The 14,228-nt window shown below is 41.3% G+C and overlaps 1 protein-coding gene across 2 annotated transcripts in view; it reads left to right on the top strand.

Moving 5' to 3' along the window:
* The window catches only part of gabra3 (gamma-aminobutyric acid type A receptor subunit alpha3), a 322,972-nt gene that overhangs the window by 245,630 nt on the left and 63,114 nt on the right, over positions 1-14,228 (top strand). For both annotated transcript variants that reach the window (XM_087301935.1, XM_087301936.1), the window contains exon 6: positions 3,404-3,486. In XM_087301935.1, the coding sequence (XP_087158061.1) occupies positions 3,404-3,486 (83 nt within the window). The remainder of the gene's footprint in view (positions 1-3,403; positions 3,487-14,228) is intronic.

Below are 14,228 nucleotides of genomic sequence, written 5' to 3' on the forward strand. Positions count from 1 at the left end.
CCATGGCCATATTGTTTTTATAATGTAAAAACACTTATTATATGGCCTTAACCCACCCCTAGCCCTAAACCCAACACTTACAGGTCACTTTACAAAACTTAAATATCAAAGTACGCCATTGTTATTCTTTTAAGTTGTTTTCTTTTATTATTTTGAATTACAAGGACACAATATATGTCCTCGTAACCACCCCAGTGTTGTAATACCTAGATCATCCCCATGTCATTATAGAAATATATAGTTGAACCACATGAACTGCACACACACACACACACATACACACACACACACACACACACACACACACTATACTGGTATTGCTATACTTGTGGGCACATTTGGTAACCACAATATAAGGAATTCAATGTACACACACACAGACACACACAACTGTCCACACAAAGTCTAAATGTACTAGTATTGCTATACTTGTGGGGACATTGTTACTACAATGTAAGAAAAAAAGGTAAAAATACACACACATGATGGTATTGCTGGTTTACAGGGACTCTCCATAGGCAAAATGTATTTTGTAATGTAAAATCACTTATTATATGACCTTAATCCCCCCCACCCCCACCCCTAAACACTCACAGGTAACTTGACAAAACTTAAATTTTAAAATATGCCATTGTTTTTTTTTTTCTTTTAACTGTTTTCTTTTCTTTTTTTTATTTTGAATTACAAGGACACAAGACTTGTCCTCGTAAACCACCCCAGTGTTGTTATACCTAGATCCTCCCCATGTCATTACACAAATCTATGTCTGAACCACACAAACCACACACACACACACACACACACACACACACACACACACACACACACACACACAATATACTGTTATTGCTATACTTGGGACATTTTGTAACCACAATATAAGGAATTCAATGTACACACATAAAATACTGTCCACACAAAGTCTAAATGTGCTGCCATTGCTATACCTGTGAGGACATTCGGTTACCACAATGTAAGAAATTAAAGGTACAAACACACACACACACATATGTGGTTTACGAAGACTCTCCATGGGCATATTGTTTTTACAATGTAAAAACACTTAATATATGGCCTTAAGGGGTACTGCTACCCCTGATATTACTATACTTGTGGGGACAATTGGTAACCACAATATAAGGAATCCAATGTACACACACACACACACCTAAAAAAAACTTTCCTTACAAAGTCTAAATATACTGGTATTGCTATACTTTTGGGGACATTCTGTTACCACAATATAAGAAATAAAAGGTACAAACACACACACACACACACACACAAACACCAAAAAATGTTTGCACAGTCAAAATGTACTGGTATTGCTATACTTGTGAGAACATTTGGTAACCACAATACAAGGGAATGCATGGTATACACAAAGACGCACACAAACAAACCCACTGTATGTTGTACTGGTATTGCTATACTTGTGGGGACATTTGGGAACCACAAAATAAGGGAAATAAAGTACACATACACACACACACCAACAAAAAAAGCCCACACAAAGTAAAAATATACTGGTATTGCTATACTTGCCGGCACAGTTTGTAACCACAATGTAAGCAATACAAGACAAACAAACACAAACACAGTATGTTGTTCACAAGAACACTCGTCTCCGTCTCAAAAACCTCAGTGAAGTTAAATAATCTCTTCTTCAAGCCGGGTATCCCTTCTTCATTTATCTCAGTAATTAACACTCATGCTCTGTTCGATTGCTCTGTCCTGTCTTCCATCTTAAGACGCGGTGAATTATTACCCAACATTCCTCAGTGAATTAAATGAAAGCGATAAACTAGCGTCTGGTTCAGCCATCCTTTATCGTTGCTAATCGTCTTTTTAGAAATCAACATGAAATCTAATCAGTGTTGTTTACTTTCCCAATACATGCGTCTGGTCTCCCTGAGAACAATTTGTCTTCTGATGTTAGTCCGGGGTAAAAATGAAGATATCAAATATTGATAATCGTCCATTAAAGTGCAATAACTTGCTGTGCGTTTCAGAGATTTTCCTCTTCAGCAGGCATCATCTGGGCCAGCTCATTGTGTGCCTCTCCTATCTGACACACATTTTAGATGTTGAAGCCTCTACTAGCGAACTAATGAGTTATTAATACTGTAGATGTTTACTGTGCTGTCAACATCGTTTGCCTCCCCTTACAAAAAGTTTATTCAAGTGCACTATTAGTATATTTATTTCATATGAATACTTGTTAATGAATAGGAGCTTTATTTAGACTGCAAAAACTGCTATTTTGATTACCTTGTTGACGGATTATTTTGCTCGTTTCAAGGAAGCTACTCTAGCATATGTTTTACACAGCAGACGTCCTTCCAGCCACAACCCAGTACTGGAAAACACCAATACACTCTTGCATTCACACACACACACACACACACACACTCATACACTACGAACAATTTAGTTGATCAATTCCCCTATAGCGCATGTGTTTGGACTGTGGGGGAAACCGGAGCAACCGGAGGAAACCCACAGCAACACCAGGAGAACATGCAAACTCCTCAAAGAAACACCAACTGGTCCAGCCGGGACTTGAACCAGCAACCTTCTTGCTGTGAGGTGACAATGCTTACCACTGAGCCACCGTGCCGCACAGAACAGAGTATTAAAAAACCCAAATTTGAAAAAACAAAACTAATTGATTGTATCATATGAATGTGAGTGTGTATGGGTGTTTCCCAGTACTGGGTTGCGGCTGGAAGAGCATCCGCTGTGTAAAACATATCCTGGAATAGTTGGCGGTTCATTCCGCTGTTGCAATCCCTGATAAATAAGGGACTAAACTGAAGAAAAATAATTCATTAAATTAATTAAAAGCCATCAATGCTGTCACCTTCACCAATTTGGACTTCTGCTGTGAATACTGCCTGCGTGAGCCCTAACCTTGTGTCCAGATCTCAAACATATGGTGCAGTCACTCCTCGGCCGACCTGTGCTCAAGATATAGCTCGTGTAGCGCTGACATGTTCAGTATATGACACCGACAAGACAATTCGTGAACTCTCAGACACTTTCTCTACAACCTTAAAACCTATTGCACACATGCATATTGAATAAGACTTACGAAGAGATGATGCCAACCCTACGAGGACATTTAATATTCAGCATATGACTGATATCATGATACATTTACATTAGCTCCGCAGCTGAATATCTTGTTTTACTCTGAAATACAGCACATTTTAAACCCAACTATAGGCTTATATCTTATATTTGTTCTTTGTTTGTTTGGATGTTCTTGATCTGATCAATACATTCACTCTAGTGCATTGTCTACATCTTGTTTTACTCTGAAATACAGCACATTTTGAACCCAAAGATAGCTTGCAAACACTGTTTTGAAACCTCTCCATGTCTGTTCTTCTCTATACAGATTAACCATCCATGCTGAGTGTCCAATGCATCTGGAGGATTTTCCCATGGACGCCCACGCCTGCCCGCTGAAGTTCGGGAGCTGTAAGTCAGATCTTTCTAGATCACCCACGAGCAACTGCTGCAGTATTTTATAATTATGATAACATATTTGGGTGGCTCACTGGTTAGCACTTGGCTCTCATAGCAAGAAGGATGCTGGTTCGAGTCTAGGCTGGATCAGTTGGCATTTCTGTATGGAGTTTGCATGTTCTCACCATATTGGCGAGGGTTTCCTCCGGGGGCTCCGATTTCCCCCACAGTCCAAACACATGCGCTATAGGGGAATTGATGGACTAAACTGACTGTAGTGTGTGTGAATGAGTGTGAATGGGTGTTTTCCAGATCTGGGTTGCAGCTGGAAGCGCATCAGATATGTAAAACGTGTGTCACAGAAGCTGTTTTTGGAGGAGAAAAGCAGACATTATCACTGTGATTGCCCTGCCTTAGTCCTGTTTGTCACCAAGGTACAGTGTGTGGTACACACAATAGTTTGTTGTACAGTTGACAGTTCACTTCCGTTATTGTGAACAGGACCAGAGTTTACACGAACATACCCCAGACCACCTTCTTCAGGCAGACTCGGCTATGGTTCACGAGTGCGCACCCCAGTTCAGAAGACATGTTCACACTAGCTAAACGTACCGTACTCTGACGTCAAATAAACCACAAGTGCTTGTGTGAAAGCTCCCTTAATCCCAGTTGTTTTGCACTCGTCCTGTCTTGTTGATATGATTATACGCATTACAATAGAGACATGTTAATACACGGCTGTCAATCAATTCGGTGGGTGGGGAGACCACACTCCTACGTTGCAGTGGGCTCAAAATAAGAGGGATTTGGATTCTATTTTAATATCGGGAAATTAAAAAAGGAGACTCATTGCGTTACTATGAACCCAATATGACTGTGGACACACTATAGCTACACTCATTTTCTTCATAGGTGCCCTTTAAATGTGTTTCCATTGTAGATTATGCACATGTTGAAAAGTAAATCCGTATGCATTACGTATTTCTGGAGAGCGCGAATTAGGTAGCTAGAGGTACTAATGACTGCATTTCGTCTTTAATGTGAACGATACGGGGCGGTATGATGCTGCTGACGGCTTTTGTTTCTTTCCATGCTACTATCAGAGTGCTCCGTGTGGACGGCTTTTCCGCTGTTACCAGTTTGTCCAGTGGCTTGCTTCATACGTCTGGTCTCTAAAAAGCAGGTAAAACAAAAACGAAAGGCAAAAATTACAAGTAAACGACAGCAAGAGAACGGATGCACAACCAAGTTCAGAAGACACGTTCACACTAGCTAAACGTACCATACTCTGACGTCAAACAAACCCGGGTGCAGGCCAAAAGTGCTAGTGTGAAAGCTCCCTTAATCCCAGATGTTTTGATTAAGTCGTTGTATAACAGTGGTTTCTTCTGTAGACAATCCAAAACAAATATTGCTTAAGGGAGCGAATAATATTGACCTTAAATGGGTTTAAAACAATTAAAAACTGCTTTTTTTCTTGCCGAAATAAAACCAATAAGACTTTCTCCAGAAGAACAAATATTCAAAGGAAATTCCTGCTAAACATCATTTGGGAAATGTTTGAAAAAATTTTTAATAATTGTGACTTTAACCGGGCGGAACTGAAGTGCATTAGCCTGTGCGTTACCTGTGTCCGCAGACAGACTCCTGTTTAGTCTTAAAGATGTCTCAGACAATGAGATAGAAGCTTATCTTGTGGCCACGGCTCAGAGAAACCAATTCACAACTCTGAACGGTACATAATGTCACGCCGGCTGCTCATTACCCATCTGTGCCTGCTCCTCACCACAAACAACATCAATCTAAGACAGCATTAAACCCCAAAGGCAGACCAACAAAATGCACCTTCTTTTTTTATACATGCATGGAGCCATCAGTCCCCAAACGAACAAACAAATAAACAGACAAACAGGTTTGTGTAAGTGTGTGGAGCTTACGATTAATGGCCTAGACAAGGACACCGAAGGTCACGGTGATGCAGCAGTTTCACCTTTATGAATAAAACATCCCACAGGGCAATAAGATTTGCAGATCTAAATGCAGGATCTATTACACGGAGAATGGGAGCACAATCAGGGACAAACGGTAGCTAACAGGCAAATCCAGAAGAGTGGTCATTAACAGGCGAGTGGTCAATATAAGTGGCAAACAACATAAAACAAAGCAAAGATCGATACATAGCAAGACTAGGGAAAGCGAAATGCGTCATATTGTTCACTTGACAGCTTACAAGACCATGTATTCAGTTCATAACAATCCTCCAGCTTAGTGTGTGTGCATGTAATCAAAGTGAAACAGGAACCAGTGTGTACGAAGTGCATGATGGGATTTGTAGTTTGTTAATTGACAGAACTGTAGTCCAAGTGAAGGTTTGTGTTTACCAATGAGATCACAAGATCGCTGGTGATCATGAGAGATATAGCCTGGTTTGTTCGTTCATTGGATCGTATTGTTTTTTCCAACTCAGGCTCATTGTGAGAACGTACCCACGTCTACATTTCTGGAGAGCGCAAATTAAGTAGCTTGAGGTACATATTGCTGCATTTAGTCTTTAATACGAATGATAAGGAGTGGTATGATGCCGCTGACGGCTTCTGTTTCTTTTCACGCTGCCAGCTGAGCGCTCCATGTGGATGGCTTTTCTGCTGTTATTAGTTTGTAGAGTGGCTCGCTGCGTACGTCGACGGACTTGAGATGCAGAGAGGAGTTGACTGCCACGGCAGGGTTTGAATTCAGTGAAGAACAGTTCCAGAAAGCAGGTAAAATAAAAACAAAATAAAATAAACAAGTAAATAACAGGAGGAAAACATGGTAAGATCTGAAAAGGTGGTAAAAACCAGACAAGAGGACTTTTCTGTTTCTGGATTGCTTTTAAAAACACTATCGGTTGGGTTTAGGGAAGGGGGTTATTGGGTCAATTGGTGCTTTTGAAAACACTATCGGTTGGGTTTAGGGAAGGGGCTTATTGGGTCAATTGGTGCTTTTGAAAACACTATCGGTTGGGTTTAGGGAAGGGGTTATTGGGTCAATTGGTGCTTTTGAAAACACTATGGGTTGGGTTTAGGAAAGGGGTTATTGGGTCAATTGTTTCTTTTTAAAAACACTATCGGTTGGGTATAGGGAAGAGGGTTATCGGGTCAATTTGTGCTTTTGAAAACACTATTGGTTGGGTTTAGGAAAGGGGTTATCGGGTCAATTGGTGCTTTTGAAAACACTATCGGTTTTGTTTAGAGAAGGGGGTTATCGGGTCGATTGGTGCTTTTGAAAACACTATCGGTTGGGTTTAGGGAAGGGGGTTATCGGGTCAATTTGTGCTTTTGAAAACACTATCGGTTTTGTGTAGAGAAGGGGGTTATCGGGTCGATTGGTGCTTTTGAAAACACTATCGGTTGGGTTTAGGGAAGGGGGTTATCGGGTCAATTTGTGCTTTTGAAAACACTTTCGGTTGTGTTTAGGGAAGGGGGTTATCGGGTCAATTGGTGCTTTTGAAAACACTATCGGTTGGGTTTAGGGAAGGGGTTATCAGGTCAAGTGGTGCTTTTGAAAACACTATCGGTTGTGTTAAGGGAAGGGGGTTATCGGGTCAATTGGTGCTTTTGAAAACAATTGATTGGGTTTAGGGAAGTGCGTGGGGATATCAGTTGGTCAATCACCCAGTCGATAGCAGCCTCTGGTGGATTTCTGCTTAAACAGCAGGCACGAATGGCACTTGCGAATGAAATTCGAGATCTGAAAAAGTGTAAACAGTGACTTCTGGTGGATTTGTGAAAACAAAACTTCAAAAAAATGTATCTCCTGGGACGTATTTGGTACTCTCCAAAAATGTAAACAGGGGTACGTGTCCATGATGAGCCTGGTTTGGCTTTCTCACTACAACTGAACTGCTGTAGAGCTCGTTTTAACAGAGACGAGACCTCATTTAGGCGATCTTGGACCAATTGTTTTGGCGCAGATCAGAATGTGATTACATTCCCAAAACAGACATCTAGGTGTGAAAGCACCCTAAAAGATAGCAGTCGTCTGGTTTCTCAATCAGACGTTGTGCACATAATTAGCAGCTTTGTTAACGACATTCCCTCAATCCCCCAATCAGCCCACTCCTTTTCTTTTATGTTTTTATCAGGTGTTCGCAGTGCAGTCTGTTCATTTGTCTTTTTAAGCGTTTGTCATGTTTAAAGGGATGTTTTCTCACTTCTTCTGCTTAAAGAGATCTAAGAAGCGGTTGAGAAGTGGCCTGGTTTTGATTTTTTTTTTTTTTTTTTTGCTTGTGCAGACATGTGATCATCAATATTAATACAAGCTTATTTATTCTCTTTAAAGCAAGCAGGGCACATCTCCAGCTATCGTGGAGTTGATATGATGAATAGCCCAAACCTCAATATGGTTATGTGAAAACATGTAGATACAGTATATAGATTTTTTTTTATTTATTACATTTTTTATCTCATGTACAGTCCTTTTTTCCTCACTCAATTATTAAAGTACCCTGTAAGCATAATTACTATGCATTGCCCTGGAATGTGTGATTCTGATTGGTCAGTCGTGGGATTCAGAGTAGAAACACTACAGGGCATCAGTGTCTCTTGTATCACACCGAGATCTCTTCTCGTATTACAAATTCATGTAATACGGCAGAGTCAACCAGTCATGAATAAATAAAGCAATTTAAAGTCTGCTTGTTAACATGATCTCTTGCACTGAGCATTGTGATGCACTTTTGTTTTTAAAAAATTATGAATCGCAGGTTTCCAGCAAACTTTTCCATTATTTTTTGTCATGCTGTCTGAGAATATAACACACTGCTAATGCAAACATAACATAAATAAGCTCACTGTTGTAAATCTATAAACAGCTGAAAACACTCTGCAAATTGCACACTGAGATTTGCAGTGATTAGAAACACAAAAGAAATGTAAATACAGCCAATCAGAAGCACAGAATAGTGCACGCACTGCACTCCAGCAAAATGGTAAGGTTTATAATCTAAGATGGTGAAATACTGTGTAGTGGATCAACCTACATTATAAGATCGATCAGGGATTCATTAGCTCATTTCAAGGAATCAGATCTTAAAGATTTGAATAATTGATTCGACTCAATTGAGTCAGACTGAATCAGATTAAAGATTCACACTTTTTCTACCATTTGTCCAGCAAATAGAAGACATTGTATCATACCAATCTTGTTCATATTATTCCCGTGGCCAACGATAATAACATAACACAGTATTGGGTTAACTTTTTGAAAGGTAACAAGATCTACAGCTCGAGGCAATGACTTAGAAGCACATGAACAAGAACACAGTTCTTACAAAATGAGAACAAAGATTTACGATACATGAAACTAACTACGGTTCTCCTCCAGTCAGTCCTCGCTGTGAGTTGACATGACAGCAGCACAGTGACAGCATTACAGGCACTTTAAACTATTACTTTAACACATTTGTGCCCAATAATGGGTTTTATTTCTGTATTCCTATCGCTAATGAATCTTTTTAACCGGATCTTGTAAGTGGATCTTGAACTAGTTCACCAAAATGAACTGAATCATTTGAATTGATTTGTGTTTCCAGTTACCACTCATTCACAAACTACTTACATTTTAACAAGCCTGATACCCCCCTCTGACTCTAAATAATCCAATATATACTCTCATTGAGAAAATGTGACTGTAACGTTACTCTGGAATGAAATTGAGAAGCAGTTAACCGATATTACTGCGCATGCGTGATTCAGTGAACCAAACACAAACAGTGAATGACAGCCTGCTGTGACTGAACTAAACTTGAACAACTGCATCGCGAGTAAACCGAGAGAATATTTCATAACAGAAAATCATAATGGAATTTAAATAAGACAATCATGATTCACTTGGATTGCAAACTTTACTGTAAGACATTTTCCAGATCCTGGTGATGCTATAACTAACTAAAATTACTATTGCTGACTACATAATTTTGGTATGTTGAGTCCTAACCTCCGCGTTAAAGATCTGAACATCCCATCACTACTGTGTATGTAACCTCAGAGCAGCCTTGCACGCATAGGCTGTTTCTCAATATGCGTTCTTCAGCGGTCTTGCGTCCTCGTTCTCGTGAAACGTCATCATCAGCTGCCTAAGTTCAGTTCCAATACTCAAGACCGCAAGTACGGAGGACGCGTGAAACTTCCCGGATGTGTTCTTGATATCGAGGACGCACCGATGCAGACTTGAGCATCGAACTTGGAAGTCCCAGAAGTCATTGCGACTGAAGGTGGGAAGCGCAGCATTTTATTTAGATTTATTATTAAAGTTCATAGATATGACTTATTTACCTCAGGAGTTTCTCTAAATGAAACGGTGACAGTAAACATTACCATGGACATCTTAAGGAATAAACACATTAAAGGTGTTTGTTTGCTGAAATTCGTATTAAAATCTGTTTTATTTATGTTGTGCAACATATATTTATAATGTTTTTATGCAAAGTATATATTTTGAAAAGGGGAAAAACAATTAATGGTTGTTTGAGTGCTGTAATGTTTAAATAATTTACCATTTAAAACACGTGAAGGTCATGTGACCATCAGGAAGAACTCAGCACCTCAATTCTCAAAGGACGCGTTCTCTGCCCTCGCGGCCTCCTGAGTTCGTTCTTTCGAGGACACCTGGCAAGACCGCTCTCCACAAGAACACAAGTCCGTTCTCTGCGTTCTTGGAATTGAGAAACAGCCATATTGTACTTAAGGTTGCTATCTTGTGGGCTGCTGTATTTGAGTTTGAGGATGGGTAGATGGTAGTGGTAGATGATTGTGTTCATGTATCCTCTAAATACAGTATTCAAAATGTGTATGGCTGAGTTTTTATTATACAATATTTATTCTATTGATTTTGAATCTTGCACCCAACAAATATCTTTATTTAGAAAAAAAAACTAAAACCAATACTGAAACTAATAAAAACTTAACTAAAACTAAGTCATTTCAAAATAAAGAAACTAATTAAACTAATTACTAATTAAAGCTAATTTGAAAACAAAAAGCCAAATTAAAAAGTCATGAAACATCCAAAACTATTATAACCTTGGCAACACCTGGTTCCTGGTTTTCTCGATTTATTTATTTATTTATTTTGTTGTTTGTTTTTGTTTTTGCTGTCTGGTAAAGTTTGTTTATGTTTGGAATGATTGGAATTTTTTTTGGAATTTTTTTTTTTTTTTTCATATTTTTGCAGTAAATAACTAAAGAATTATGCCTCATGTTTCATTGGCAGTTTTATTGATCTCGTTTAAGTAAAAACAATACTTATTTTTACTTGTTGTAATTGTTTCTTGTCTTAAAATGCTTCTTGATTTAAGAATGTTTTGATCTTTGGACTAGAAACAAGAATAAAAGCATTATTTTGCAGTGTACGCATCCCAGAATAAAGTCTTGTCGTCAACCTAATATTGTTTATTTAGCGTTAGATGCTTATCTTTGCTGTAAACTCGACATGAGCACAGGAGAAGGTGCAGCTTTGTGTTTTTGTCTGCAGACATTGGCATCATTAGCACAGACAGTATAAAGCATCGTCTCCGTTTTCCTGTTGTTATTCGTCTTCTGCTTATTTCTTTTCCATTTTTTGCTCCGGTAAACAGGTAAAAGGTTCATTTCACACCAGCAGAACAAGCTTTTTACATGACTGCGGGTCGTGATGAATTATAATTGAAGCTAATGTGTAATGGCCGAGCCAGAAGAAAACTAAAAACACACACGAGCTCCGCGTTCGCTCATTAACCAGCTGCTGAGTGTGGAAGCAAAAGGACATGTGCCCTGTGCAGAAACAAACACTGGAGTTTTGTGTGTGTGTGGGTTTGCGTACGTAGTGTTTGCATACATTTTGAGAGTGCATGTTTTGAGTGTGCATTTTGTGTGGGCGTTTATGGAATAAAATCGCTGTCATAAATATTTTGTGCGTAAATAAAATTCACACATCTGTAATTATAAAAACATATAGGAAAACGGAGCGTACTCGTAATTTTAGAACAGACACAGATACGACATTTTCTTTGTCTGTTTGTATATGACTGATAAATTTACAATGAGTGTGTTTTACAAACACGAAACACAGTTTCCCTACGGACACGACAAGCTGATTAAGAGTACGAATCGAAAAGTGACACTCCACTGTCAAAATGACGTCACCGGCACAGGCATTAATAAACAAGCGAGTGTCATCAATCACAATGGTGCGTTTGCTGGGCACTCGAGTTTTGTTATTCCCCCTTTGAGAAATGTCTGTCTGGAGCTGCAATAAAGGTGGAGACTTACGCCCCATTAACACGAGGAGTCAGCTTCAGCGCTTTCTATTCACTTCGGTGACGTCAGGCATTGCCGAACTGCATTGTGGATCCGTCGACGCCGATTCAGAGGCGTTGCTCGCTGCAAAAGTGTCGACTTGCTCAACTTTTCAAGCGCCGACGGAAGCGTCAGCCAATCAGATCGCTTTATGCAATAAAACCAGCTCAGACAGTAGCCAGTTGCTGACTAATTTCATTGGCTGACGCTGCTATGATGATCGCGTCACCCCCAACTTCAGACACGCCTTCTGTCAAGCATTGACGCTGAAGCCCCGTGTGAATGCAGCATTAATGAGGCCCATTTTCGCTGTGTTTTTTTGGACATTTTACAGAAACAAAATTAAGAATGGGCCGAGGATAGTGAGCATGATGCAGAATTTCTCAGTGAGTCACTTATCTTTATTTTTCAGCCTTCCTAAAGCACATAAAGCACAGCTACTCTCTCAATAAAATCCTTATTAGCCACTTGCTCCCACCGCGCAGTCTTTAATTTCTTCTGCAAAAACACTACTTCGTCATCACTTTCGTCCGCGATAACACCATCCACCTCCACCCCTCAGTCCTTACTTTCGTCTGCGATAACACCCCCCGCCCAACCCTCCATCTTTACTTTAGTCAGTGATAACACCACCCACCCCACCCCTCGCTCCTTACTTTCGTCCACAATAACACCACCTGCTCCAACCACTTTGTCTTTACTTTTGTTTGCGATAACACCACCCCCCTACACCCCCCTAAACCACCCCCCACCCCCCCTTGGCCTTCACTTTAGTCTGTGATAACACCACCCACCCATCAGTCCTTACTTTCGTCAGCGATAACACACCCCGCCCAACCCTCCATCTTCACTTTAGTCTGCGATAACAACCACCCCACCCCTCACTCCTTACTTTCGTCCACGATAACACCACCTGCTCCCACCACTTTGTCTTTACTTTCGTTTGCGATAACACCACCCCCCTACACCCCCCTAAACCATCCCCCACCCCCCCTTGGCCTTCACTTTTGACTGTGATAACACCACCCACACCCACCCCCACCCATCAGTCCTTACTTTTGTCTGCGATATCACCCCCCCGCCCAATCCTTCATCATCACTTTAGTCTGCGATAACACCACCCACCCCCACCCCTCGGTCCTTACTTTCGTCCACGATAACACCACCTGCTCCCATCACTTTGTCTTTACTTTCGTTTGCGATAACACCACCCCCCTTAACCACCCCCCCTCCCCTTGGCCTTCACTTTTGTCTGTGATAACACCACCCACCCCCACCCATCAGTCCTTACTTTTGTCTGCGATAACACCCCACCGCCCAATCCTTCGTCTTCACTTTAGTCTGCGATTACAACCACCCCGACCCCCGACCACCCCCCCCCAACTCCCCAACTCGGTCCTTACTTTCGTCCCCGATAACACCACCTGCTCCCACCACTTTGTCTTTACTTTCGTTTGCCATAACACCACCCCCCTACACCCCCCTTTACCACCCCCCACCCCCTTGGCCTTCACTTTTGTCTGTGATAACACCCCCCGCCCAATCCTTCGTCTTTACTTTAACAACCCCCCCAACCCTCGGTCTTCGCTTTCGTCTGCGATAACACCACCCGCCCAACCCTCCGTCTTCACTTTAGTCTGCGATAACAGCACCTGCTCCCACCCCTCGGCCTTCACTCTGGTCTGTGATAACACCACCCACTTCCACCCCCCCATCTTCCACTTTCATCTGCGTTAACACCACCTGCATTCATCCCCCCGGTCTTCGCTGTCATCTGCAATAACACCGCCCGCCCCTACTCCCGGTCCTCACTTTCATCTGTTCGATCTGTTTCGGGACCTCGCGGCTTACAAATGAAGCACTGATCGATTGGTACCAAATTCCAGCATCTTCACAACCCTAGGGGTGTCGCACTGTCGCCTCACAGCAAGAAGGTCACTAGCTCGAGTCCCGGCTGGGTCAGTTGCCATTTCTGTGTGGAGTTTGCATGTTCTCCCTGTGTTGGCATGGGTTTCCTCCACAGTCCAAACACACTGTTGGTGTGCTACAGGTGAATTGACAGACTAAACTGCCCGTAGTGTTTAAGTGTGTGTGAATATGTGTGTATGGGTGTTTCCCAGTACTGGATTGCAGCTTGAAGGGCATCCACTGTGTAAAACATGTTGGACTAGTTGGCGGTTCATTCTGCTGTGGCAACCCCTGATGAATAAACTGACTAAGTACTAAGAATGAATTCTTTGTATGTATAGTCATGCACGTGTGTGTGTGTGTGTGTGTGTTTGTAGAGCGAATAATTTGATCGTTGTCTGCCGTCGTTAATTCCTCCTAGTCATTCCTCCCAGAGGCGGCTGAGGGGGAAACTCTAGACCAATCAGGAGTGCACTTGACATTGCAGAATAAGGTCAATAATGCGCTGAGTTTGTGTGACGTCGCTGACCT

This window comes from Danio rerio, chromosome 21, assembly GCF_052040795.2.
Source record: "Danio rerio strain M-AB ecotype USA chromosome 21, GRCz13ab, whole genome shotgun sequence".
Lineage (NCBI taxonomy): Eukaryota > Metazoa > Chordata > Actinopteri > Cypriniformes > Danionidae > Danio > Danio rerio.